This window comes from Geotrypetes seraphini, chromosome 1 (genome assembly GCF_902459505.1).
Source record: "Geotrypetes seraphini chromosome 1, aGeoSer1.1, whole genome shotgun sequence".
Taxonomy (NCBI): domain Eukaryota; kingdom Metazoa; phylum Chordata; class Amphibia; order Gymnophiona; family Dermophiidae; genus Geotrypetes; species Geotrypetes seraphini.
In genome coordinates, this window is record NC_047084.1 from 540392961 (window position 1) to 540420499 (window position 27539).

Sequence of the window (27539 nt, forward strand, 5' to 3'; positions counted from 1 at the left end):
GCTGATATGCAAGGATGGGGAGGAGGGCCTTGGGATGATAGTGTCCAAAGATCTAAAGGCAAAGAAACAGTGTGACAAGGCAGTGGCTGTTGCCAGAAGGATGCTAAGCTGTATAGAAAGAAGCATAGTCAGTAGAAGAAAGAAAGTGTTGATGCCTCTGTACATTCATTGGTGAGGCCCCACTTTAAGTATTGTGTTCAGTTTTGGAACCCGCATCTGGCAAAGGACATAAGACGACTTGAAGCGGTCCAGATAAAGGTGAAGAAAATGTAGGAGGTTTGTGCCAAAAGACATATAAGGAGAGACTGGAAGCCCTGAATATGTATACCCTAGAAAAGGGGTGCCCAAATGGTCGATCGCGATCGACCAGTAGATCGCAAAGGCAACGCGAGTCGATTGCGTTGCCTTTGCGATCTTGTTCTTCCTGCCTCCCCAAGCCAGGCGCGTACTAGAAATTCGAATAGGCGATTAATCAAATCATATAAACTTGGAAACTTGGACCCACAAAGCTTCACCTCCGCCACAATTCTGATATTAGAGAGGAAGTTCTGGGCCAGGCAATCGCTGCCTGGCTGGCCGGGAACTTCCTCTCCAACGTCTGAATTGATGTCGGAAGTGAAGGCCTGTGGGCCCAGCACTTGTACGCGCCAGGCCTGGCTTGGGGAAGCAGGGAGAAATCAGCGTGGTGGCTTAGGGGGGCAGGGTGAGAGAGAAATAAAGACAGAAATAAAGAGCGGGGGCAGGGGAGAGAGACAGACAGGCAGGGGGAGAGAGAAAGAAAGAGACAGAAAGAAAAAGGGAGGGGGCAGAAAGAAATAAAGACAGAAAGAAAGAAATATTGGATTTACAGAAGAAGGAAGTGCAACTAGAGACTCATGAAATCACCAGACAAAAAGGTAGGAAAAATGATTTTATTTTCAATTTAGTGATCAAAATGTGTCCGTTTTGAGAATTTAAATCTGCTGTCTATATTTTGCACTATGGCCCCCTTTTACTAAACCGCAATAGTGGTTTTTAGCATCAGGAGCTGCGAGGGGCATTCAGCACAGCTCCCTGCACTAAAAACCGCAATCACGTTTTAGTAAAAGGGGAGGGAGCATATTTGTCTATTTTTGTATAGGTTTTTTATTCAAAGAATTTTTATTCAAAAAGCAAGCAGACATAACAACAAAAGGTACACTATAGTTCAACAAGGAAATATACAGGGCAAGCCCTAAAGGGATACACAAGTGGGAACCAGAAGACCCCCAGAACAGAGGTGGCGCCCATCTGGACAAATGCAATGAACAAAAACAACAACAGTCGTTAGTCTGTGCAGTTTTTTTGATCCTTCCCCAAAGTTTTCACCCCAGACATACCACACACCACCAGCCTACTCCACCCCCCCCCCTCCCGGAGTGACTGGGAACAGCAGAGAAAGACAAAAGAAATAACCCCCTCATACAATGTGCACCTCAGCTATAACTGCCTCCCATAGTGACCAGTATAGCGTATTAGGTCCCTGCACCCACATTGCACAGTTCCCAATGAGCCACTTCTCTAAGAGACTGCTTCCATCCCACCACCTCCGGAGCTGCCTCATCCATCCACAGCTGAAGCACTCCCTGCTTAGCCACTAAAAGAGCAATATACAGAAAGCATAAGTGCGCAATAATAGAAACATAGAAAGATGACGGCAGAAAAGGGCTATAGCCCATCAAGTCTGCCCACCCTACAGCCCCTGATCCAACACCTCCTCCTCATGCCCCAATACCAGAATCATATAGGACCATTGCAGAGGCACCCCCAAGATCTTGATCAGGAACTCCAGTATCCCATTCCAATAACCGCTCAGCGCAGGACATTCAATGAACATATGCACCAATGATCCCCTCATGCGCTTACACTTCACACACACTTCAGATTCCCAGAGACCCGCCCTAACCCCCCCCCCCCCCCCCCCCCCCGAGACCAGTAAAATAAGTACGGTGCTGTAATTTAAATTGTAATTCTTGCAGTTAGGCTTTTCTGGTCCGCCACACTATGTTAGCAAAATAAGCAGTGAGAACCTCAAGGCTAACCAGCTCCCCCAATTCAAGGGACCACTTAGAAGCTATGTGTGCAACTGAGAATAGAAACATAGAATCATAGAAGATAACGGCAGATAAGGGCCATAGCCCATCAGGTCTGCCCACTCTACTGACCCACCCCCAAGTCTACTATCCTAGGGATCCCACTCCTGGTGACAGGTTCCCTTAGCTTAACCCTCTAAGGCAGGGGTGCCCACACTTTTTGGGCTTGCGAGCTACTTTTAAAATGACCAAGTCAAAATGATCTACCAACAATAAAATTTAAAAAAAACACAACGCACACTGTACGCATAGAAAATGTTAATTATCATTCCTATTCCAGGGTTTTTCAAAGAGGTCAAAGCAGATGACTCTATGCACTATCACCTCAGTAACAACCATACAAAAATAGACAAATATACCCCCCTCCCTTTTTACTAAACCACGATAGCAGTTTTTAGAGCGCAGGGAGCTGCGCTGAATGCCCAGCGCTGCTCTCGACGCTCATAGGCTCCCTGCGCTAAAAAAACTCTATTGCGGTTTAGTAAAAGGGGACCTTAGTGTAAAATATAGACAGCAGATATAAATTGAGACACATTTCGATCACTAAATTTAAAATAAAATCATTTTTCCTACCTTGTCTGGTGATTTCATGAGTCTCTGGTTGCACTTTCTTCTTCTGACTGTGCATCCAGTCTTTCTTCCCTTCTTTCAGCCTGTATGCTTCCTCTCCTCCACACCTCATTCCCTCCCCCAACTTTTCCTTCCTCTCTCCCTGCCCTTTCTTTCTCTCTGCCTCCCTTTCCTTTTTTTCTGTTTCTCTTCTTTCCTTCTGTCTCCCTGCCTGCCCTTTTTCTTTCTTTCTTTCTCCCTGCCCTCCCCCAAGACACTGCCACTGCCATCGGGGACACAAACTGCCATCGGGGACCAGGAACCAAACCGCCACCAATAACAGGCCCGAAAGCCGACGCCAATAACACGCCCAAAAGCCGACGCCGCCCCAACCTCTCCCTGCTTCGGCCGACCAGCATCGCAAGGAACTGTTGGGGGAAATGCTGCCGGGTCCTGCCTTCGCGGAAACAGAAAGTAGGCAGGACCCGGCAGCAAGAAGAGGAAATGCTTCACTAACATGTCTCCCGCCTTAGCCCGTAGCGAACGCTTGCTTCAGGGCTCTCAACATGTGCGTGCAGGCTTCCCTTCTCCCCCCTCCCCCTCCCCGGGCATAACTTCCGGTTTCGGAGGGAAGAGAAGAGAAGCCGGCACGCACACGTTAGAGCCCGGAGCATAAGTTCGCTAGGGGCTGAAATCTCCAAGCCGGTTTTTTGGTTTTTTTTTTAATGTTCAGCAGCGGCAGATGACAGCTGGGTGGACCGCCCAGCTAAAAGGCCCTAGGGAGAACACTGGAGAGGAAGGCTGATCGGCCCGTAGATCAGGACGGCAACACGAGTGCGATCGACTCGAGTTGCCTTCCTGAGCTACTGGTCGATCGCGATCGACGCGTTGGGCACCCCTGCTCTAAGGGATCCCACATGGGCATCCCATTTGCTCTTAAATTCTTGCACGCTGTTTGCCTCGATCACCTGCACCGGGAGCTCGTTCCAAGGATCAACCACTCTCTCGGTGAAGAAATATTTCCTGGTGTCGCCATGAAATTTCCCGCCCCTGAATCTGCACACTTTGCCCGTGTCAGCCCATACCAAATGGAGAGAGAATTGAAGGTAGAAGGAAGGGACATAAAGTTTATCCACCTTTAAGAAATTGCCACCCGACTGGCTTTGCCAATGTTTGGTCAGATAATAATGGTGCAGCTGCAGGTAAGCAAAAAATGGCATCGTTGGTGCTGATCATTGGCAGTGGAGCTCGTCATAAGAGGGAAAAACAAAGGGAGTGCTGTCCGTGAGACAAACATGCCCCATACAGCGACCCATACCAAACCGTTCCCCCACCCCCACCCTCCATGTCCCCTCCACTCCTGGCGGGAACTCGAGATTACCACAAATCAGCTGAAAAGCCCAATTCCCCTGGCCCCTGCCAACTCTTTGCCTCCACCATAATAGCGCCCACTTCAGGAGTCCAGCCACATCGAGTTAAGCCCCGTGCGAGGGAGCCCCCACCACGGGAGAGCCAAGCACGCCAACCTCAGTGCAGAGCCACCCATGAATCCAGCAAACCTGCTGGTGCAAAGCGAAAATGTAGAGTAAAAAGTTCATGTACCCATCTCATCAGGGCAGCCACATTGTATAATCTAAGATCCGGCAGTGTCAGCCCTCCCCTGCCCCGACTCTGAATGAGCATCTGAAAACTTATGCTCGCTTAGTGGTTATGCCAGATAAAGGTGCCGATAAATGAGTTTTAGGCCCGCTTGAGCCACAAAGGGAGCATTTGTAAGGGATAAAGAATCTTATGGGAGCAAGGTCATTTTAACAAGTGCCACCCTGCCCAACAGAGAAGGGGTAGCTCTCCCCATCGAAGACAATAATCCCAAAGTTGCACAAGTTTATCTGAGAGGTTACGGCGAAAGACACAAACCCAATCTACACTACATATTTAAGTTCCCCCTCCGCCCAGCGAAAGGGAAAGTCAGGGCAGCGCCGCGAGGTGCACAGAGAGGTGACCGGTAGAGCCTCTGATTTACCAGTTGATACTAAGTCCCGAGAAGGTCCCATACAGATCTATCAGAATAGTCAAAAGGGGAATAGACACCCGGGCATTACTCACAAATAAAAGCATGTCGTCAGCAAACATGGTGATATTACAGTCCTCTTGACCCACTTGAATACCGGTAATAGCCAGAGTGGCCCGAATCATAATAGCCAAAGGTTCCAATAACAAGATGAACAAGAGTGGGGACAGGGGACAACCCTGATGGGTACCCCTGAGCAGCGGAAAGAATTCAGTGCGCCGTTTGTTAATAAGAAACTGGGCGATGGGGGAAGTGTAAAGATGCACTATTCACTGTTGGAACACGCCAGTAATACCAAACTGTTGAACAATCCAGAAAAGATAAGGCCAAGTAATCTTATCGAAGGCCTTTTCGGCATCCAAACTGGCCAGGAGGTCATCACCCTCTACATTTGACCTCCCGAAGCGCCACCAACGCCCTCATGATGGTGGAAAAGGAAAAATACTCCAGGACAAACCCCTCATGTATAAGGTGTGGGACCACTTGGGCTAACCACCCCACCAGGATGGCCGTGAGAAGCTTCATGTCCTGATTAAGCAGGGAGATCGGGCGATAAGAGCCCACCAATTCAGGATCTTTCCATGGCTTAGGGAGAACTAGGACATGGGCATGAGTCTGCTCGTGAGGATATGGCCTGCATGTCAGCATACATAGCTCCCAAGGCTGGCCCAATTTGGGGTTTCAGAATTTAATAAAACTCCGGCCCCATACCATCTGGCCCAGCAGTTTTAGCCAACTTCAACTTGCCTATGGCGGCCTGAATTTCGTGACATGAAATAGGTGCATTCAGCGTGCTCCGTTGCTCATCGGAAATGCGAGGCAAACAAAGTCAAATTGTGAAAAAACAAGTCCCTCGCAGCGAGATCATAAGGGCCCAATCTATACAAGTCCCTGTAAAACCGCACAAATTGCGATTGAATGGCCCCATCCTCCGTGTGTACAATGTCTGAGCCCTTCTGAATACGAGAAATACGCGAGGACTTCCTAAATTGGCCAACAATTTGCCCGCCTTATTACCCCATTTATAAAGCTGGAACTTGTAGACATCAATATGGGTCAGCGCCCGTTCAGTCAGGATAGTATCTATAAGTTTGCGAAGATCAAGATAAGAGCGGCGGGCCCCCACATCAGGCATCCGGATATGCTGGGCCTTACTGGCGCGAAGCTGTTAGGCAAAATAAGTCCGTTCGGCATCCCGCTGCTTCCTCTTCCGAATCGTGTAGGCAATAATACTGCCCCTGGAGTAAGCTTTAGCAGCCTCCCAGAAGACCATATCAGAGACCTCCCCGCCTGAATTTGTCTGTCAATAGCAGGTCCATTCTTCAATGAGGTAAGTGTGAAAGGCTTTATCCAAGTACAGGGTAGGATTAAAACACCATATTCTCTCAATAGGTACCCCACTCCATGTCAGGGTGAAACTAACAGCAGCGTGATCACTAAAAGAGACGTTCAGAATGTGGGAGCATATCACCCGGCCGATGGATGAAGCTGGAATAAAAAAATAATCCAAACGAGAGTAGCTGTGGTGCACACCCGAAAAATAGGTTAAATCCACCTCCCCCTGGTGATAGACGTGCCACACATCCGAGAGATCCAATTCTCCCATCAGAAAATTCACCCCTAACTTTTCATTGTCCCACCGCACCACTCTGGCCGGCTTACAATCTACAGAAGGATCACTGGTGACATTAAAGTCACCCCCCCCCCCCCCCCACACAATCAGTTCATAGTTAGGAAGAGCGACCAAGTGAGCCAAGATCCTAGAAAAGAAAGAGTGTGAGTAGATATTGGGCACATATAAGTTACACAACACCACAAGGCGATCATTGATGCAGCCAGCCCAGATAACATACCGCCCCGGTGGATCTGTAAGAACTTTATGGGAAACTGCAGTCACCCCCTTATGGATAAGAATGGCTACTCCTCTCTGTTTAGAGGAGTAGGCTATATCCCCTCCCCGGTCCCGAACCAGTTTTTTATGTTCACTATCAGTGAGGTGAGTTTCTTGTAAAAATGCCACTGAAGCCCGCTCCTTCTTTAAAAAGGACAAAACCTTCTTCCTCTTTACAGGGGCGTTAATACCAGCCACATTTAAGGTGATTACAGGTGAGATGAGCCATAGTCAAGGGAGGCACAAAGGGCAATTAGCTGAAAGCCACCTGCCACAGAATAATCCCAAAAGGCCTCCCAGCTGGACTCCTCAGGACTCGTAACTGCGTCCCAGTCACTCCCTCCCCCTCCCGCCCCACACCAGGAATACCCAGAAGCACACCCCAACTCACTAGAATACCACACCACAGACACCAGACAACCCTCCACCCACCCCTCCCCCTCCAGCCTCCACATGAAAGCTAACCAAAAGAAAAAAAAATCCTCCCCTGACCTCCTCCCCACCCACAATGGAACCAGAGAAAAATTACCCATACCCTCCCAGACACCAATGTAAAAATAGTCCCCCCCCCCCCCCCCCCGATAAACAGACAGGCCATAATGCATCAAAGTCGAATAACAGCATCCATGAAGCCCATAACCCAAGCGCAGCCTGTTATCCGAGCTCAGGAAGGATAAAAATCCCCAAGACATACAGTCCTAGTTCCAAAAGAGAGAAGAAGTAAAGACACCCACCCCCCACCCACCAAATAACAGATACAGAGCAATTCCCCCACAGAGGCATAGAACATTGAAAAGGCAGAAGAATAAATGAAAGAGGAAAGAAGAAAATAAAAGGGAATATTAAAAGCCCCCCCCAAAACACTGCGAACTGAATCATAAGCCAAACTATACACGGCAGTCCTGGTACAAAGAAGTGCAAGTCTGCGAGGCGTATGGGCCACTGCCGGTCAAAGGAAAGCCAAAGGCCAGCAGATCCGGCGCCCCACTCTCGAGCACACCATTGAGGGAATAAAGAAAGAGATGGGATCCCTCGGTGACTCTCCATGCCAACACCGCGCAGCCACCTCGGCGGGACCCCACACTCTGGACAGGTGCTGAAACAAAGGAACAGTGGAACAGTGAGGGTGCCACACCAAAGCCAGGCCCACCGGAATTGGCTAAGGCACGGAGCCCAGGACCCCTCAGGTTGCACCAAGGAGCAGCAGCAAGCAGTCATAGCAGTCCCCCACAACGCTAGATAAGGTGCCCCCCACTGTCAAACAAGGAAGGCATTGTTCAGGGCAAAAGAGAAGACAGCCCAGATACAGCCCAAATCCAAGCCCTCAGATATCAGCAGAGGACCAGGCCCCCAGCCTCCTCGGGCTTCCTAAAAAGTCCCTCTAGGCAAGTAGAAACGCAGGCACAAATAACAAGTGAAAAAGCAGTTACTTACCGTAACAGGTGTTATCCAGCGACAGCAGGCAGATATTCTTAACTGAGGGGTGACGGCACCGACGGAGCCCCGGTACGGACAATTTTAGAGTGATTGCACTCTAAGAACTTAGAAAGTTCTAGCTAGGCCAGACCCGCATGCGCGAGTGCCTTCCCGCCCAATGGAGGCGCGCGGTACCCAGTTAGGATAAGCCAGCTAAGAAGCCAACCCGGGGAGGTGAGTGGGACGTAAGAATATCTGCCTGCTGTCCCTGGATAACACCTGTTACGGTAAGTAACTGTGCTTTATCCCAGGACAAGCAGGCAGCATATTCTTAACTGATGGGTGACCTCCAAGTTAACAAAAAGAGAGCTGGAGGGAAGGTTGGCCATTAGGAAAATAAATTTTGTAAAACAGATTGGCCGAAGTGTCCATCCCGTCTGGAGAATGCATCCAGACAATAATGAGATGTGAAAGTATGAACTGAGGACCAAGTAGCAGCCTTGCAGATTTCCTCAATAGGAGTTGATCTGAGGAAAGCTACCGACGCTGCCATAGCTCTAACCTTATGGGCCGTGACAGAACCTTCCAGTGGCAATCCGGTCTGAGCATAACAGAACGAGATGCAAGCAGCAAGCCAATTGAATAACATACGTTTAGAAACAGGATGTCCCAACTTATTTGGATCAAAGGACAGAAAAAGTTGGGGAGATGATGTGTGAGGCTTAGTGCGCTCTAAATAGTAAGCCAAAGCACTCTTACAGTCCAAAGTATGCAAAGCCTGTTCTCCAGACGAAATGAGGTTTCGGGAAGAATACAGGCAGGACAATGGACTGGTTAAGATTAAAGTCAGATACAACCTTAGGGAGGAACTTTGGATGTGTACGCAGAACCACCTTGTCATGGTGAAAGACTGTGAAAGGTGGATCGGCAACTAGTGCATGCAATTTACTGACCCTCCTGGCAGAGGTGAGAGCAATAAGGAAGACCACTTTCCAAGTGAGAAATTTGAAATGAGCTGTGGCCAATGGTTCAAAAGGAGGCTTCATTAAGGCGGAAAAAACCACATTAAGATCCCAGACCACAGGAGGGGGCTTGAAAGGTGGTTTCACATTGAAAAGTTCCCGCATGAATCTGGAAACCTAAGGATGAGCAGTAAGAGGTTTTCCGTGAACTGGCTCATGAAAAGCAGTAATGGCACTGAGGTGGACTCTGATAGAAGTAGATTTGAGACCAGAGTTAGATAAAGAAAGAAGATAATCCAACACTAGTTCTACTGCTAGCGAAGTTGGATCATGACGATGCAGAAGGCACCAGGAAGAAAACCGGGTCCACTTCTGTTGATAGCATTGAAGAGTGACCGGCTTCCTGGAAGCAGCAAGAATAGAATGGACAGGCTGAGAAAGAAGTGAATGGGCCGAGGTCAGCCCGAGAGATACCAAGCTGTCAGGTGCAGAGACTGTAGGTTGGGATGTAGAAGGGACTGCTGATGCTGAGAAAGCAGAGAAGGAAACAGTGGAAGAAGTATGGGCTCCCTGGAACTGAGTTGAAGCAGAAGGGAGAACCAATGTTGCCTGGGCCACCGTGGAGCGATGAGAATCATGGTGGCTTGTTCCCTCTTGATCTTGAACAAGGTCCGCAACATGAGAGGCAGAGGAGAAAATGCATAAAGGAATAGATTGGTCCAATCCAGGAGAAACGCATCTGCTGCCAGACGGTGAGGGGAGCAGAGTCTGGAGCAAAATTGGGGCAGTTGATGATTGTGAGGAGCTGCAAAAAGGTCCACCTGAGGAGTGCCCCATTGAGCGAAAATGGACCGGAGAGTTATGGGATCGAGAGTCCATTCGTGGGGTTGGAGAATTCTGCTGAGATTGTCTGCTAAGGAATTCTGCTCTCCCTGGATGTAGACAGCTTTTAGGAATAAATGGCGAGCTGTCGCCCAAGACCAAATCTTTTGGGCCTCCTGACACAACAGGCGAGAGCCCGTCCCTACAGGGGCCCACTCGATGGACTCGTTCCTCCCGGATCCTTGTGCCCGCAGGCAGGAACCCTATAGCCTCTGGTAACTACTTTTCCACGAAAGATCAAAGCTCTTCTTCTTTGATGGTCTCCACCAATACCACAATACAGATATTGTTCCTTCTGCCCCGGTTTTCCTGGTCTTCGAGTCGGGCATGCAGGATCGTGCACCGGGTCTCCAAGGCACGCATCTGCTCTTCCATGGTGGAGGTACGATCTTCTTGGTCGGCAATTCAGGTCTCTGCAGTTTGAAGCCTCTGCTCGTGCCACTCCATGCTATCACGAATGTCTTCAACAGTAGCTTGCAGTTTAGACAAACAGTCATCGATCGCTGCTGAGATATTTTTAGTCAGATCCTTCACCACATCCTCCTGGAGTAGCACCTTTAGCGGGTTTGAGGATGCAGACGGCATATTGCCAACACCGCGAGGCTTCTGTGCTTTTGCCTGTCGAGGTGTCTTGATAGGCATAACTCAGCCAAGCTGCAGCAGATGAAGTTGCAAGTCTTCCAACGGCAAGAGGAGACCGCGGAATACCTCCCAGGTGAGTCAGGGAGTGCGCAGGTAAATTTGAAAGGCAAAAAGTCAGAAAAATAGGTGCGAGAGCATCAGAGCTAAGGCAAGAAGCCTCCGCTTAGCTCTGCTTCATCACGTGACCACCACCCCTATTTTTGTATAATTGTTACTGAGGTGACATTGCATATTTTGACCTCTGGAAAAAACCCAAATACAAATGATAATTAGCATTTTCTCTGCGTACAGTGTGCTTTGTGTTTTTTAAAATTTTATTGTTGGTAGATCATTTTGACTTGGTCATTTTAAAAGTAGCTTGCAAGCCAAAAAAGTGTGGGCACCCCTGCCCTAGAGGAAAGGAGGAACAGGGGAGATGATTCAGATGTTCAAATACTTGAAAGGTATTAACAAAGAACAAAATCTTTTCCAGAGAAAGGAAAATGGTAAAACCAGAGGGCATAATCTGAGGTTGAGGGGTGATAGACTCAAGAGTAATGTTAGGATGTTCTTCTTTACAGAAAGGGTGGTTGATGCCTGGAATGTGCTCCCAACGGAGGTGGTGGAAAGGAAAACGGTGACAGAGTTCAAAAAAACGTGGGATGAACACAGAGGATCTCTAATCAGAAAATAATGGTATATATTGAGGAACTACGGCCAGTCTGGGCAGACTTGCACGGTCTGTGTCACATATATGGCCATTCAGTTGAGGTTGGGCTGGGATGGTTTAGATGAGCTGGAGTGAGCTTTGACGGAGACTCTAGTAGATGCACAATACCGGGCAGAGCTCTGGGTTTCTGGCCCAGAAATATCTAAGAAAAAGAACAATTTAAATGAAATCATTAAATTAGAGAGTGTATGTTTAGGCAGACTGGATAGACAATTCGGGTCTTTATCTGCCATCATTTACTATACCCTAGCTGAAGGGGATGTAGTTGATACTAAAGAGCTGCAGGCACCTCTTTTCCTACTCTTTTGTGAACCAAGGTATAAACTTCCTCCTTCATCTGAAACCTCTCATCCAGATAGAATGCTACATGTTAGCTACCATGTGTGATCCAAGGATGGAAGGGAGCATTGGTGTCCAGTTGAACAAACTTGCTTCTTTAAGTACACAAACACCAAAACTAGCTCTGACAATTCATGCTTTTGCAGAATTATTTTCATTGTCTGTTTTAGAGACCTCATGATATAAACTCAGCCAACACAGCTCCCTTCACCATGCGTGAACATTTGTATAATTCTTGCTCACAGAAAAAGTACCTTTAAAGAACAGCAGCACTGGGGATCTTCTAAAGTGAAAGGATAAAGTGCTTGGTTATTGTTTTTTCTTTAACTATAAGTAATTATGATACATCCATACATACCCCAGCTTTGTCTCCAATAAAATTCTAGAGTCTTCTGGGTCGCAAAGTACTTTTTAATTGAGTAATGAATTCTCTGGATAAGCATGTTAGATAACCCTGAGCGTTTCAGAAGGTAAGCCATTGTTGAAGAATGCCCAAAAGGATCAATAGCCCATCCAGCCTTTGGTTTTACACCTGTTTAAAAATATCAAAAAGGTTTTCAAACTAAAACAATATACATGGGCTAAAAATACAATGTCTGAACTGGAAAAGGAAATTCAAGACATACCAAGATTCTTCTCTAGCCATTGATGTCCTTCTATCAACTGGTCAATTAAGGAAAAATAATGAGATGAAGCTTCATCAGGCATAACCCAGCCTCCTGTTACAATTTCAAACTGGCCAAGATCTATTAATCTACGTTAAAAAGAAAACAGGGGAGAGAAAAAAATGCTTGTTAAAGGAGAAAACAAAGATGCTTATCTTTAAAAGGTATTCTCCAAGGCAAGCAAGGTATCAATGCTCACACACAGGGTTGACATCTAATGGAGCACTGATAGATAAGGAAGGTCACTGTTCCAACATATCTTTCTAAGATGCTTAGTTGAGCATGTGAGGGATACCATATGTCAAACATGTTGTATATGTTGGAGAGAAGGCCTATTGATAAGAGCAACAGTTTTGAGAGCAAGGGATCAAGTAGTGCTTCTGCCATCAATATTCCTTATCATCTTGGGCAAGTCACTACCTCCCCACTACCGATAGGTACACATTTAAATTGTAAACTCTTTGGTATATATTGTGCCTGAATACACAGTACCATTGTACAGACTGTACAGTACTGTATGCTTCTACTAGAGCTAAAAAAATATAAGTATATTGTCTCCATGTCATTTCAGTTTACAGCTACCCAAAGGTATTTCAGCTCCTGAATTACTTAACTGATATTTCTGCAGGTTCATTCTATAGCAGTCCTATTTAGTTTAATGAAGTCATTTAATCTACCAATCTGTTGAGATTAACAAAATACTGATGTCTAAGAAATTCACTGCTTCTTGATTTGATCCTATCCCCTCAAAGCTGGTGAAGGAAATGAAGGATTATTTGGTTCATTGATCAATGAGATGAGTTTTGCAATGGTGTCTTAAGGATGCATTGGTCCATCTTTGGAAAAAATATATAAGGCAACCCTTAAGTTATCACTAATTACAGACCTGTCTCAAATCTGGCTTTCCTTTCTAAGGTAAGAAAGAAAAATAGGGGTAGTCTAATTTCCAAACTTTGGGGAAAGCATGAATGATTTTCAACCAAGATGGGCTCAGTTTTGTTGGAACAGTCATACAGAAGCCACTCTACTGGGTATCCTCTATAATAAAACCCTAAGCGTGCATGTGCACTTACGATGCCGTGATCCCTGCCACCGTGCTGTGTGTTTCCATGCCACACATGCGCACTGCCTGCCTTCTGCATCGATCTCCAATGCCAGCTGACTTCCTGAACTACCGCTGCTGGGACGCCTCTTCTCACCCCCGGACCAGCAAACGCAGAAGCCGCGGGGCATTTGCTAGGCCGGCCCACTTTGATAATGTGAGGCGGGCCTGCCTAGCAAAAGCCCCGAGGCTGCCCGGGCTAGTGGATGCTGGACAGGGGGAGCAGGGAAAGGAGAAGGGGTACTACTGGACAGGGAGAGCAGGAAAGGGGTGCTGCTGGACAGGGGGAGGTAAAAGGAAATTAGAAGGGCTGCTGCTGGACAGGGGGAGCAGGGAAGGGGTACTGCTGGACACGGGGGAGGTAAAATAAAAGGAGAAGGGCTACTGCTGGACAGGGGGAGCAGGCAAGGGGTGGTGGTGGACAGCCGAGGAAAGAGAGAGACAGAAAGAAAGACAGACACACACATCTATTCTAGCGCCCGTTAATGTTAACGGGCTTAAAGACTAGTGCTATAATATGTTAAAAGACAAGTAGATGTTTCTGATATTACTAAACCAGTCACATATAAATAGTTGATCATAGAATTTTACTCGAAAGGTTTTTGATACTAGCTGAAGGGGATCTGCACTAGATTGGTTTACCTCAACCTCAATAACTGTACCTACTATGTGCACTGGAATGGAATTTACTCCTCCTGGTATTCTTTTCCCTGAGGTATTCCACAGGACCCAATATAGGCAACAATCCTTTTTAACATCTTTATATCACTATTTCAGTGTTCTCCCTAGCGGGTTTTAGCTGGGCGCTCCGCCCGGCTAATTTAGGTGAGCGCTCAGCTGTCAAAATTTTTAAAAACCCTGGAGCATGGGTTCAATTCACTGCAGGCTAAGGCGAGAGATAGGGCAGCGAATTGAAGGAAGGGAGGGAGGGAAGCAAGCTTATGTGCGTGGTGAGTTGTGCCTAAGGAGGGAAGAGGAGGAGCAGGAGGAGGCAGGCTGGCAGAACGGTTGGTTTTTGGTTTGCCTCTGGAAAGAGGGGGGGTTAGCGTCTGCGTGCTTGGCCCCTCTTAGCACTCATTGTTGTGCTGCAGTGCAGGGCGGGCAGTGAGCCCCTTGGCCAGCCAGCATGGTGCTGCAGAAGAAAAATAAGAGCCCCCCGGTCTTCAGCCACGAGTTCGTGATTCAAAATCATGCCGATATGGTGTCATGTGTGGCCATGGTCATCCTGCTGGGACTCATGCTCGAGGTATTGGGAAGCCACTACCTGTGTGACCTGTCTGCACCCGTCAGCCTGTGCAACTTCTGTAACCAAAACCCCCGTCTTCCCTGCCTTGTCCCAGCGTGCCTAGTAGCGAACCACCTGTAGGGCTTTCCAAGTTTCTAAAGCCTTATCCCACCAAACTGAGGTTAACGATTTTACTTGCTTCGGCCTTCCTCGCTGCTGTGTCCTGCCTTCGCAGAAACAGAAAGTAGGCAGGACCCGGCAATGAGGAAGGCCTGAAGCAAGTAAAAGCAGCAAGTTGTAAGTTTCCCTCCGTCGCTGACCTAAGGAAGATAGGTCAGCGATGGAGGGAATCTTACAACTTGCCTAGCGACTCTGCCGACAGGTGTGTGAGCTGGGAAGGATGGGAAGAGAAATGTTGCTGCTGCACCGAATGGGGGAGGGGAGGGTGAAGAGAAATGTTCTGCTGCTGCACCCATTTTTTTGAGGGGGGAAGAGAAGAGAAATGTTGCTGCTGCTGCACCCATTTTTTGGGGGGGGAAGGGAAGAGAAATGTTGCTGCTGCACCCAATTGTTTTGGGGGGAGAGGGGGAAGAGAAAAGCTGGTGCACCCAATTGGGGGGGAGAGAAAAGCTGATGCTGCACCCAATTGGGGAGGGGAAAAGAAGTGCTGCAGCAGCACCCCCCAATTGGGGAGAGAGAGGGGAGAAGGAAGACCAGGGAAGGGAGAGGCAAGAGATGCCAAGACCATAGGAGGGAGGGAAAGGAAAGGAGCTACAAGACCATGGAGGGGGGAGAGCTGTCAGCGCATATGGGGGGAGGGGAGATAAGGGAAGAAGATAGAGATGCCAGACCATGGGGTGGAGTGGGAAGGAAGGAAGGAAAGGAGAAGAGAGAGATGCCAGAGCATAGGGGAGGGGGTGAAGCTGAAATGAATCATGTACAAAGGAGAGAAAGGGCACAGGATATACAGTTTATTGAAGGGACATAGAAAGAGGGAAGATGCCATATGGAACAAAGAGAGGGTAAACACTGAATGGAAAGGGCAGAGAGGGTGGACAGTGGATGCAAGGGGCAGAGAGAGGGTGGACAGTAGATGGAAGGGGTAGAGAGAGAGAGAGAGGACAGAGGTTGGGTGGAAGGGGCAAAGAGAGGACAGATGCATGGAAGGGAGCGAGGAGAAACGCTGAATAGAAAGAAGAGAGCGAAGAGAAGATGATTAAAGCAGAAACAACAAAAGGTAGAAAAAAATTATTTTATTGCTTTATGTAGAATCAAGTAGTATTGTAACTGTATTAATTAAAGTTTATAAATAGGAAATGGAAATAAGGCAGTTTTTTTGGGACTAAACCCCTTTCCTCAGATCAGGACAGGATACCATAACAGCAAGGGTGCCCAAATGATCGATCGCAAAAACAGAGAACTATTACTGTTGGGGGATTCCATCATCAGAGGCATTAACCTTGGAACACAAGGCGAGGAGACCAAAATAGTGAAATGTCTTCCAGGATCCTCAGCTATCAGGAATTCCAGGCAAATATTGACTATAATTAAGGAAGAAACTAAGGATTTTAACACTGATGTTGTTATCCATCTGGGAACAAATGACCTGGCCAACAACTCCACACTTGCAGCACAGAAAGCTTTACGGGAGCTTGGTGAGGGCATGAAACCTTTTGTAAAGACTTTAGCTTTTTCTGAAATACTGCCTGCATATGGAAAGGGAGAGCAAAGACTGAAAAAAACACAGAGGACTTTAATAGATGGCTCAAAGCCTGGTGTCATCAAGAAGCCTTCAGGTACATAGGAGGATGGGGAAATACATGGAAGAACAAGAAGCTATATTGCACTGATGGGCTACATATTACTACAGCAGGAAAAATAAACCTTGCAGAGAAATTTAGACACTATGTTTCTAGGCATTTAAACTAGAAGGTGGGGGTGGTGTATGTATGAAGGACAATTATAGAGACCACCTCCGGCAAAAGAAAAGATGTGATAGTAGTAAAGATTGCAACATAAACAATATCAACAACTCATTTCTTAGCATTGCAATTTAAAGTGAAACAAAACAAAAATCTATACGAAAAAAGAAATTACTGCTGAAAAATAGCTGGAAAGCGATGACCACAAATGCTCACAGTCTAAGCAACAAAGTTCATGATCTGCAAGCCCTGATGTTAGAGGCAGATCTAGATATTATCGTTATCACAGAGACATGGTTCAGTGAATCACATGGATGGGATGCAAACATACCGGGATATAATCTTTTTAGGAAGGACAGAGATGGTCAAAAAGGTGGAGGAGTAGCTCTCTATGTAAAGATCAATATCCAAGTGACCGAAATGCAAGAGACCTGGGGAGAGGAAGACGCGATATGGATCACTCTGAAAAGAGAAGATAGTACTTCTATCTACGTGGGTGTAGTCTACAGACCTCCGACTCAATCGCATCAAATTGATAAGGATCTGATTGTGGATATCCAAAAGTTTGGAAGGAAAGAGGAGGTGCTGCTGTTGGGAGATTTCAACCTGCCAGATGCGGACTGGAATGTTCCATCTGTGGAATCGGAAAGAAATAGGGAGATTGTGCATGCCTTTCAAGAGGCTCTGCTCAGACAAGGACCTGGACAAGCTGGAAGACTGGGCAAACAAATGGCAAATGCGCTTCAACGTGGACAAATGCAAGGTCATGCATATAGGGAAAAAGAACCCGTTGTTCAGCTACAAATTAGGGGGGGTATTGTTGGGAGACAGCAGACTCGAGAGAGACTTGGGTGTGCTGGTGGATGCATCACTGAAGCCATCTGCACAGTGCGCAGCAGCCTCGAAAAAAGCCAACAGGATGCTGGGCATCATAAAGAAGGGCATAGCAACCAGAACACGGGAAGTCATCATGCCTTTGTATCGAGCGATGGTACGTCCACATCTGGAGTACTGCGTTCAGTATTGGTCGCCGCACCTCAAGAAGGACATGGCGGTACTTGAGAGAGTCCAAAGGAGAGCAACGAAATTGGTAAGAGGGCTGGAACACTGCTCATATGCCGAGAGGCTGGATAGGCTGGGGCTCTTCTCTCTGGAGAAAAGGAGGCTCAGGGGAGATATGATAGAGACTTTCAAGATCATGAGGGGCATAGAGAAGGTGGATAGGGACAGATTCTTTAGACTGAAGGGGACAGCAAATACGAGGGGACATTCTGAGAAACTGAAGGGAGATAGGTTCAAAACAAATGCAAGGAAGTTTTTTTTCACCCAAAGGGTAGTGGACACTTGGAATGCGCTACCGGAGGAAGTGATCAGACAGAATACGGTACAAGGATTCAAACAGGGATTGGATGGATTCCTGAGGGATAAAGGGATCGTGGGATACTGAGGGAGGAGCTGGGAGGTAACACAAGTATAGGAAGTAAATCAGGTAATGAGTATAAACTAACCTGGTCGTGCATGTGCAAGACCGGAGGGCTAGGACTTCGATAGGAAGGCAGGACTTAAATGGGAAACCAAGGTGGCAAGGGAGCCCCTTCTGATGATTCAGACAGGTCTTGACCTGTTTTGGGCCGCCGCGGGAGCGGACTGCTGGGCGGGATGGACCTGTGGTCTGACCCGGCGGAGGCACTGCTTATGTTCTTATGTTCTTAAATGGTGACGGAACCCATGAGGGAAAAAGCGATATTGGGTCTGGTCCTCACAAATGGAGAGAGTATCTCTAATGTTCGAGTGGGTGCTCACTTGGGAAGTAGCGATCATCAAATGGTTTGATTTGATATAACGGCTAAAGTGGAGAGCGGCCGCACGATACTAAAAGTCCTAAATTTCAAACGTATGGACTTTAATGCAATGGGAGAGTACCTGAAGAAAGAGCTGTTAGGATGGGAAGACATAAGAGAAGTGGAAAGACAGTGGTCTAAGCTGAAAGGAGCGATAAAAATGGCCACGGACCTTTATGTGAAGAAAATTAAAAACAAGAAAAAAAAAGGAAGCCGATATGGTTCTCCAAACTAGTGGCAGAGAAAATAAAGGCGAAAGAGTTGACGCTCGTGAAATATTTAAAAAACCCATGAAGAGGAGTGCAGAAAGGACTACATGGTGAAGCTGAAAGAAGCCAAGGGAGAGATACGTCTGGTGAAAGCACAGGCGGAAGAACAAATGGCTATAAATGTAAAAAAGGGAGACAAAAATTTTTTCAGATATATTAGTGAAAGGAGGAAGATGAAAAATGGATTTGCTAAACTAAAAGATGCTGGGAACCGATATGTGGAGAGTGATGAGGAAAAAGCAAATGTGCTAAACAAATACTTATGTTCTGTGTTCACAGAAGAAAATCCTGGAGAAGGACCGAGATTGTCTGGCAAAGTTACACGAGAAAATGGAGTAGATTCTGCGCCATTCATGCAGGAGAGTGTTTATGAGCAACTTGAAAAACTGAATGTGGACAAAGCGATGGGACCAGATGGGATCCATCCCAGGATAATAAGGGACCTATTAAAGACTTGTTCAAAAAATCTCTGGAGACGGGAGTGGTTCCTGGGGATTAGAGGAGAGCGGATATGATTCCTATTCACAAAAGTGGTCACAGGGATGAAGCATGAAACTACAGGCTGGTGAGCCTCACTTCGGCTGTTGGAAAAATAATGGAAGTGTTGCTAAAAGAAAGGATAGTGTTCTTCCTTGAATCTAATGAGTAACAGGATTCAAGGTAACATGGCTTTACAAAATGTAAATCGTGCCAAATGAACCTGATTGAATTTTTTGATTGGATGACCAGAGAACTGGATCGAGGACATATGCTAGATGTAATTTACTTAGATTTCAGCAAAGCCTTTGATTACGGTTCCTCATAGGAGACTGTTGAATAAACTTGAAGGGCTGAAGTTAGCACCCAAAGTGGTGAACTGGGTTAGAAACTGGCTGTTGGACAGACGCCAGAGGGTGGTAGTTAATGGAAGTCGCTAGGAGGAAGGAAAGGTGAGTAGTGGAGTCCCTCAGGGTTCGGTGCTGGGGCCGATCTTGTTCAATATGTTTGTGAGTGACATTGCTGAAGGGTTAGAAGGAAAAGTGTACCTTTTTGCAGATGATACCAAGATTTGTAACAGAGTAGACACCGAAGAGGGAGTGGAAAATATGAAAAAGGATCTGCAAAAGTTAGAGGAATGGTCTAATGCAGGGGTCCCAAAGTCCCTCCTTGAGGGCCGAATCCAGTCGGGTTTTCAGGATATCCCCAATGAATATGCATTGAAATCAGTACATGCACATAGATCTCATGCATATTCATTGGGGAAATCCTGAAAACTCGACTGGATTCGGCCCTCAAGGAGGGTCTTTGGGGACCCCTGGCCTGGCAACTAAAATTCAATGCAAAGAAATGCAGAGTAATGCATTTAACATAGAAACATAGAAAATGACGGCAGATAAGGGCCATAGCCCATCAAGTCTGCCCACTCTACTGACCCACCCCCTTAGTCTGCTCTCTTAGAGATCCCACTCCCAATGACTCATCCCTAACTCCACCCTCTTAGGGATCCCACATGGGCATCCCATCTACTCTTAAAATCAGGCACGCTGTTGGTCTCGATTACCTGCACCGGAATGATCAACCACCCTTTCGGTGAAGAAATACTTCCTGGTATCACCATGAAATTTCCCGCCCCTGAGTTTGAGCGGATGCCCTCTTGTGGCTGAGGGTCCCTTGAGAAGGAAAATATCTTCTTCCACCTCGATACGTCCAGTGATATATTTAAACGTCTCAATCATGTCTCCCCTCTCCCTACGTTCTTTGAGAGAGTAGAGCCGCAATTTGTGGGATTAATAATCGGAAGGAACCGTATATGCTGGGAGGTGAGAAGCTGATATGCACGGATGGGGAGAGGGACCTTGGGGTGATAGTGTCCGAAGATCTAAAGGCGAAAAAATAGTGTGACAAGGCAGTGGCTGCTGCCAGAAGGATGCTGGGCTGTATAAAGAGAGGTGTAGCCAGTAGAAGGAAGAAGGTGTTGATGCCCCTGTACAGGTCACTGGTAAGGCCCCACTTGGGAGTATTGTATTCAGTTTTGGAGACCGTATCTGGTAAAGGACGTAAGAAGACTTGTAGCAGTCCAGAGGAGGGTGACGAAAATGATAGGAGGCTTGCGCCAGAAGACGTATGAGGAGAGACTGGAAGCCCTGAATATGTATACCCTAGAGGAAAGGAGGGACAGGGGAGATATGATTCAGACGTTCAAATACTTGAACGGTATTAACGTAGAACAAAATCTTTTCCAGAGAAAGGAAAATGGTAAAACCAGAGGACATAATTTGAGGTTGAGGGGTGATAGATTCAAGAGCAATGTTAGGAAATTCTACTTTACGGAGAGGGTGGTGGATGCCTGGAATGCGCTTCCGAGAGAGGTGATGGAGAGGAAAACTGAGTTTAAAGGTGGAGGTGACTAAGTTCAAAGAAGCGTCAGAGGCAGCGCCGGACTACCCCTTAAAGGGGGAGGAGCCAGCGCGGCACACGCGGTGCCGAAGAGAGGAGAAGAGGAGCAGTGAGGAGAAAGGCAGCGTTTCACTGCTCAGTGGGGAGGAAGACAGCGTCGGTGCGAAGAAGGAGGAGGTAACAGCAGGCAACCAGGCTCGGGGAAGCGGCAAGAGTTCGCTCCGTCCCCCCCACATCAGAGGCAGCGCCGGACTACCCCTTAAAGGGGGAGGAGCCAGCACGGCACACGCGGTGCCGAAGAGAGGAGAAGAGGAGCAGTGAGGAGAAAGGCAGCGTTTCACTGCTCAGTGGGGAGGAAGACAGCGTCGGTGCGAAGGAGGAGGAGGTAACAGCAGGCAACCAGGCTCGGGGAAGCGGCGAGAGTTCGCTCCGCCCCCCCCGCGTCAGAGGCAGCGCCGGACTACCCCTTAAAGGGGGAGGAGCCAGCACGGCACACGCGGTGCCGAAGAGAGGAGAAGAGGAGCAGTGAGGAGAAAGGCAGCGTTTCACTGCTCAGTGGGGAGGAAGACAGCGTCGGTGCGAAGGAGGAGGAGGTAACAGCAGGCAACCAGGCTCGGGGAAGCGGCGAGAGTTCACTCCGCCCCCCCCCCCCCGCGTCAGAGGCAGCGCCGGACTACCCCTTAAAGGGCGAGGAGCCAGCGCGGCACACGCGGTGCCGAAGAGAGGAGAAGAGGAGCAGTGAGGAGAAAGGCAGCGTTTCACTGCTCAGTGGGGAGGAAGACAGCGTCGGTGCGAAGAAGGAGGAGGTAACAGCAGGCAACCAGGCTCGGGGAAGCGGCGAGAGTTCGCTCCGCCCCCCCCCCCCCCCGCGTCAGAGGCAGCGCCAGACTACCCCTTAAAGGGGGAGGAGCCAATGGCGCGAGAGCCAAGGGCCTCAAGAAGGGCCAAGTTACTACACCCAGGAACACCAGGGAAAGACTGAAAGGTATGGAAGAAGCAGGCGCAGAAGGAACGACACACACAAACAACAGTAAGGTAAGGTAGAGCAAAGGCAGCACACACAAGAAGAAGGCAAGAAGCAGGCACACAAAGAACAAACACAAACAAAGTATAGTAAGGTAGAGCGAAGGCAGCACACACAAGAAGAAAGCGCTGAAGAAAGCAGGCACACAAGGAACACGTAATTTTAAGTGTTATCTTAAAGTAGGAATGACTATGGAAGCAGAGGGAAACCAGAAGATGAGCTTTCCAGTGTTCTGCACCGGCTGTCATATGTATGACTACCTCCCCTCGGGGAGACAGTCGTATGTATGCGGTCGGTGTCAGGAGCTAGAAAGCTTGAAGAAGGAAGTCAAGCGACTAGAGGACAAGATACAGGAACTAGAAGGACTTTACATCACGGAACACCCAGTCAGGACAGCTGAAGATTTCACGAGCGAGAGACACATAGAGGAGGAAGTCAGGGAACTTGAGAAATTCATTGAAGAAGCGTACAAGAGGAGGGTGGAAGAGAACGAGCTTCAGATGATAGAAGAAGCTACACCTACATCGAAGGGAGAACAAGAAGCAGAAGACCTCAAAGAAGACACCCACAAAGAGAAATTGGCCAGTCGATGCCCAGAAGAAGAGAGAGCGAAGCACACCGAGGATATTGACCTGAGACCAAAGCGAACATTGAAGAAGGGAAAATCAGCGATCCTAGTGGGGGACTCGATCCTGAGGCATGTGGACAGCCACATAGCAGGAGGGAGGGAGGACCGACTGGTGACCTGCCTCCCAGGAGCGAGAACCAAGGACATCGTGGACAAAATTGGAAAGATCCTGGAAGGAGTGGAGACGGAAGAGACCGCAGTAATGATCCACATTGGGATGAATGATGTCAGCAGAAGAGACTACAGAAGTTCACTGATAGAACAGTTCAAGATTCTGGGAAGGAAGCTGAAGATGAGGACCCAGAAGATAGCGTTCTCAGAGATCCTACCGGTACCAAGGGCAGATGTGAAAATGCAGGAGGAACTACAATCAATAAATGCATGGATGAGGAGATGGTGTGAGGAAGAAGGATTCCACTTCGTGAGGAACTGGACGACGTTCTGGGGCAAGAGCAAGCTCTACAGGAGAGATGGATTGCACCTGAGCACAGCGGGAACTAGACTTCTAGCAAACAATGTCAAGAGAGGAATAGAACAGGCTTTAAACTAAGAAGAAGGGGAAAGCCGACAGTCGACCAAGCGTCGATGTTTCGGAAGAAGGTATCCCATGAAGATACTGAGGGGAAAAAAGGCTGGGAAGAAACAAGGGACAAATTAAAGGAGTCGACTAACCAAGAAGAGGAGGTTAGAAAGATTGTAGCCAAAGAGAAGAATCTAAAGACCGAAGCACAGGGAAAGGAATTAAAGGCAACAAAATTCCAGGAGCTAAATTGCATATATACTAATGCAAGGAGCCTAAGAAACAAGATGGGGGAATTAGAAGCCATGATCATTGCGGAAGACATAGACATCATTGGAATCTCTGAAACATGGTGGAATGAGGAAAGCAAATGGGATACAGCACTGCCGGGGTACAAGCTCTATCGCCAGGACAGGTCAGGACAGAAAGGCGGTGGAATAGCACTATACATAAAAGAAAGCATACAATCGACAAGAATGGACACAGCAGAGACGGCCAACAAGCTAGAATCGCTATGGGTTAAAATACCAGGAAGGAAAGGGCCTGAAATAAAGATAGGCCTATACTATCGTCCACCCGGACAAACCGGAGATATCGATGAAGAAATGGAAGCCGAGATGAAGCGAGAATGCAAAGGCGGTAACACGGTTATTATGGGAGACTTCAACTACCCTGGGATAGTCTGGAGTCTTGGAAGCTCAAGATGCACTAGGGAGACAGAATTTCTGGAGGCTATACAAGATTGCTTCATGGAACAGCTTGTTAGAGAACCGACAAGAGGAAATGCCACTCTGGATCTAATCCTAAATGGGCTAAGAGGACCTGCAAAGGAAGTGGAAGTAGTGGGACCGTTGGGAAACAGCGATCATAATATGATCAAGTTCAAGATGGAAGTAGGAATACTGAAAGGAAAGAGAACCATAGCGACAACTTTTAACTTCAGGAAGGGAAACTACGAAGCAATGAGGGGAATGGTAAAGAAGAAACTTAGGAACACTTCCCAAAAATGGCAGACGGTAGAACATGCCTGGTCCTTTCTCAAGGACACGGTGAGCGAGGCGCAAAATCTATATATCCCCAGATTCAGAAAAGGGTGCAACAAGAGTCGAATAAAAGACCCGGCGTGGTTAACTAAAATAGTGAAGGAAGCGATAGGCAATAAGAAAAATTCATTCAGAAAATGGAAAAGGGACAAAACTGAGGTAAACTGGAGAGAGCACAAGAAGTATCAAAAAGAATGTCACCGTGTGGTTCGAAAAGCCAAAAGAGAGTATGAAGAGAGACTAGCCAGGGAAGCACGAAATTTCAAACCGTTCTTTAGATATGTTAAAGGGAAACAGCCGGCTAGGGAGGAGGTGGGACCGCTGGACGATGGAGACAGGAAGGGAGCGGTGAAGGAAGAGAAAGAGGTCGCAGAAAGACTTAACATGTTCTTTTCGTCTGTATTTACAAGTGAAGACACAACCAACATTCCGGAACCTGAACAAATCTTCAATGGAAATCAAGCACAAAAGTTAACATCCATAGAAGTGAGCCTTGATGATGTGCGCAGACAGATAGAAAAACTAAAAACTGACAAATCCCCGGGTCCGGATGGAATCCATCCAAGGGTGCTGAAGGAACTAAAGGAGGAAATAGCGGAACTACTACAGCAAATTTGCAACTTATCTCTGAAAACAGGTGTGATTCCGGAGGATTGGAAGATAGCCAACGTTACGCCCATCTTTAAAAAGGGATCAAGAAGAGACCCGGGAAACTACAGACCGGTGAGTCTGACCTCTGTTCCGGGGAAAATGGCGGAAGCACTGATAAAAGAAAAAAAAAAATCGATGAACATTTTGAAAACACGAACCAGTCAACATGGTTTCTGCAGGGGGAGATCGTGCCTGACCAACTTATTGCACTTCTTCGAGGGAATTAACAAACAGATGGACAAAGGAGACCCCATAGACATCATATACTTAGATTTCCAGAAAGCCTTTGACAAGGTGCCTCATGAACGTCTACTCCAGAAACTGAAGAACCATGGGGTGGACGGAGACGTGCATAGATGGATCAGAAACTGGTTAGCGGGTAGGAAACAGAGGGTAGGGGTGAAGGGACACTACTCAGACTGGAGGAAGGTCACGAGTGGTGTTCCGCAGGGCTCAGTGCTCGGGCCGCTGCTATTTAATATATTCATAAATGATCTAGAAACAGGAACAAAGTGTGAGATAATACAATTTGCAGACGACACCAAACTATTTAGTGGAGCTCGGACAAAGGAGGACTGCGAATAATTGCAAAGAGACTTGGACAAATTAGTGGAATGGGCAGAGAGATGGCAGATGAAGTTCAATGTTGAGAAGTGTAAAGTATTGCATGTGGGAATCAGAAACCCGAGGCACAGCTATACGATGGGAGGGATGTTATTGAATGAGAGTACCCAAGAAAGGGACTTGGGGGTAATGGTGGACATGACAATGAAGCCGACGGCACAGTGCGCAGCGGCCACTAAGAGAGCGAATAGAATGCTAGGTATAATCAAGAAGGGTATTACAACAAGAACAAAAGAAGTTATCCTGCCGCTGTACCAGGCAATGGTGCGTCCGCATCTTGAGTACTGCGTCCAGTATTGGTCACCATACCTTAAGAAGGATATGGCATTTCTCGAGAGAGTTCAGAGGAGAGCGACACGACTGATTAAGGGGATGGAAAGCCTTTCATACGCTGAGAGATTGGAGAAACTGGGTCTCTTTTCCCTGGAGAAGAGAAGACTTAGAGGGGATATGATAGAGACTTACAAGATCATGAAGGGCATAGAGATAGTAGAGAGGGGCATAGAGATAGTAGAGATTCTTCAAACTTTCAGAAAATAAAAAAACAAGAGGGCATTCAGAAAAGTTGAAAGGGGACAGATTCAAAACGAATGCTAGGAAGTTCTTCTTTACCCAACGTGTGGTGGACACCTGGAATGCAGAGGACGTTATAGGGCAGTGAACGGTACTGGGGTTTAAGAAAGGATTGGACAATTTCCTGCTGGAAAAGGGGATAGAGGGGTATAAATAAAAGATTACATAGGTCCTGGACCTGATGGGCCGCCGCGTGAGCGGACTGCTGGGCGCGATGGACCTCAGGTCTGACCCAGCGGAGGCATTTCTTATGTTCTTATGTTCTTAATATTAGATATTGAACTAAGGCCAATACTGGGCAGACTTGCATGGTCTGTGTCTGTATATGGCCGTTTGGGGGAGGATGGGCTGGAGAGGGCTTCAATGGCTGGGAGGGTTTAGATGGGATGAAGTAGGTTTTAACGGAGATTTTGGTAGGAACCCAAGCACAGTACCGGGTAGAGCTTTGGATTCTTGCCCAGAAATAGCTAAGAAGAAAAAATTTAACAAAATTTAAATTGAATCAGGTTGGGCAGACTGGATGTACCATTCGGGTCTTTATCTACCATCATCTACTATGTTACTATGCAAAGGCAATGTGAGTCGATCATGTTGCCTTTCCATTCTTTTTCTTCCTGCCTCCCCGAGCCAGGCCAGGCACGTACAAGAGCTGGACTCACAAGACTTCACTTCCAACGTCAATACTGACGTCGGAGAGGAAGTTCTGGGCCAGCCAATCGCTGCCTGACTGGCCTAAAACTTCCTCTCCGATGTTAGAATTGATGTCAGAGGTGAAGTCTTGTGAGTCCGGTGCTTGTATGTGCCTGGCCTGGCTCGGGGAACCAGCAGGGAGAAATCGGCATGGTGGCTTAGGGGGTAGGGAAAGAATCGGGGAAGTGGAGAAATCGGCGCTATGGCTTGGGGGGGGGAAGGGGGAAAGAGAAAGACAGGCAGGCAGGGGAGAGAAAGAAAGAGAGACAGAAAGAAAAGCGAAGGGGCAGAAAGAAAGAAATATTGGATTTACAGTCAGAAGAAGGAAGTGCAATCAGAGACTCAAGAAATCACCAGACAAAAAGGTAGGAAAAATGATTTTATTTTCAATTTAGTGATCAAAATGTGTCCGTTTTGAGAATTTATATCTGCTGTCTATATTTTGCACTATGGTCCCCTTTTACTAAACCACAATAGCGGTTTTTAGCGCAGGGAGCCTATGAGCATCGAGAGCAGCGCAGGGCATTCAGCGCATCTCCCTGCGCTAAAAACCGCTATTGTGGTTTAGTAAAAAGGGAGGGGGTATATTAGTCTATTTTTGTATAGTTGTTCTTGAGGTGACATTGCATAAAGTCATCTGCTTTGACCTCTTTGAAAACCCGTGGAATATAAATGATAATTAACATTTTCTCTGCTTACAGTGTGCTTTGTATTTTTTTAAATTTTATTGTTGGTAAATCATTTTGACTTGGTCATTTTAGAAGTAGCTTCCAAGCCCAAAAAGTGTGGGCACTCTTGCTGTACAGCCATTTCT

The 27539-nt window shown here is 47.3% G+C and overlaps 1 protein-coding gene across 1 annotated transcript in view; it reads right to left on the bottom strand.

Moving 5' to 3' along the window:
- MAN2A1 (mannosidase alpha class 2A member 1) overlaps positions 1–27539 on the bottom strand; it is a 414578-nt gene that overhangs the window by 281668 nt on the left and 105371 nt on the right. Inside the window, exons 5-6 of the mRNA XM_033929139.1 lie at positions 12199–12326; positions 11931–12104 (exon numbers count right to left, since the gene is read on the bottom strand). Coding sequence (XP_033785030.1) covers positions 11931–12104; positions 12199–12326 — 302 coding nt within the window. The remainder of the gene's footprint in view (positions 1–11930; positions 12105–12198; positions 12327–27539) is intronic.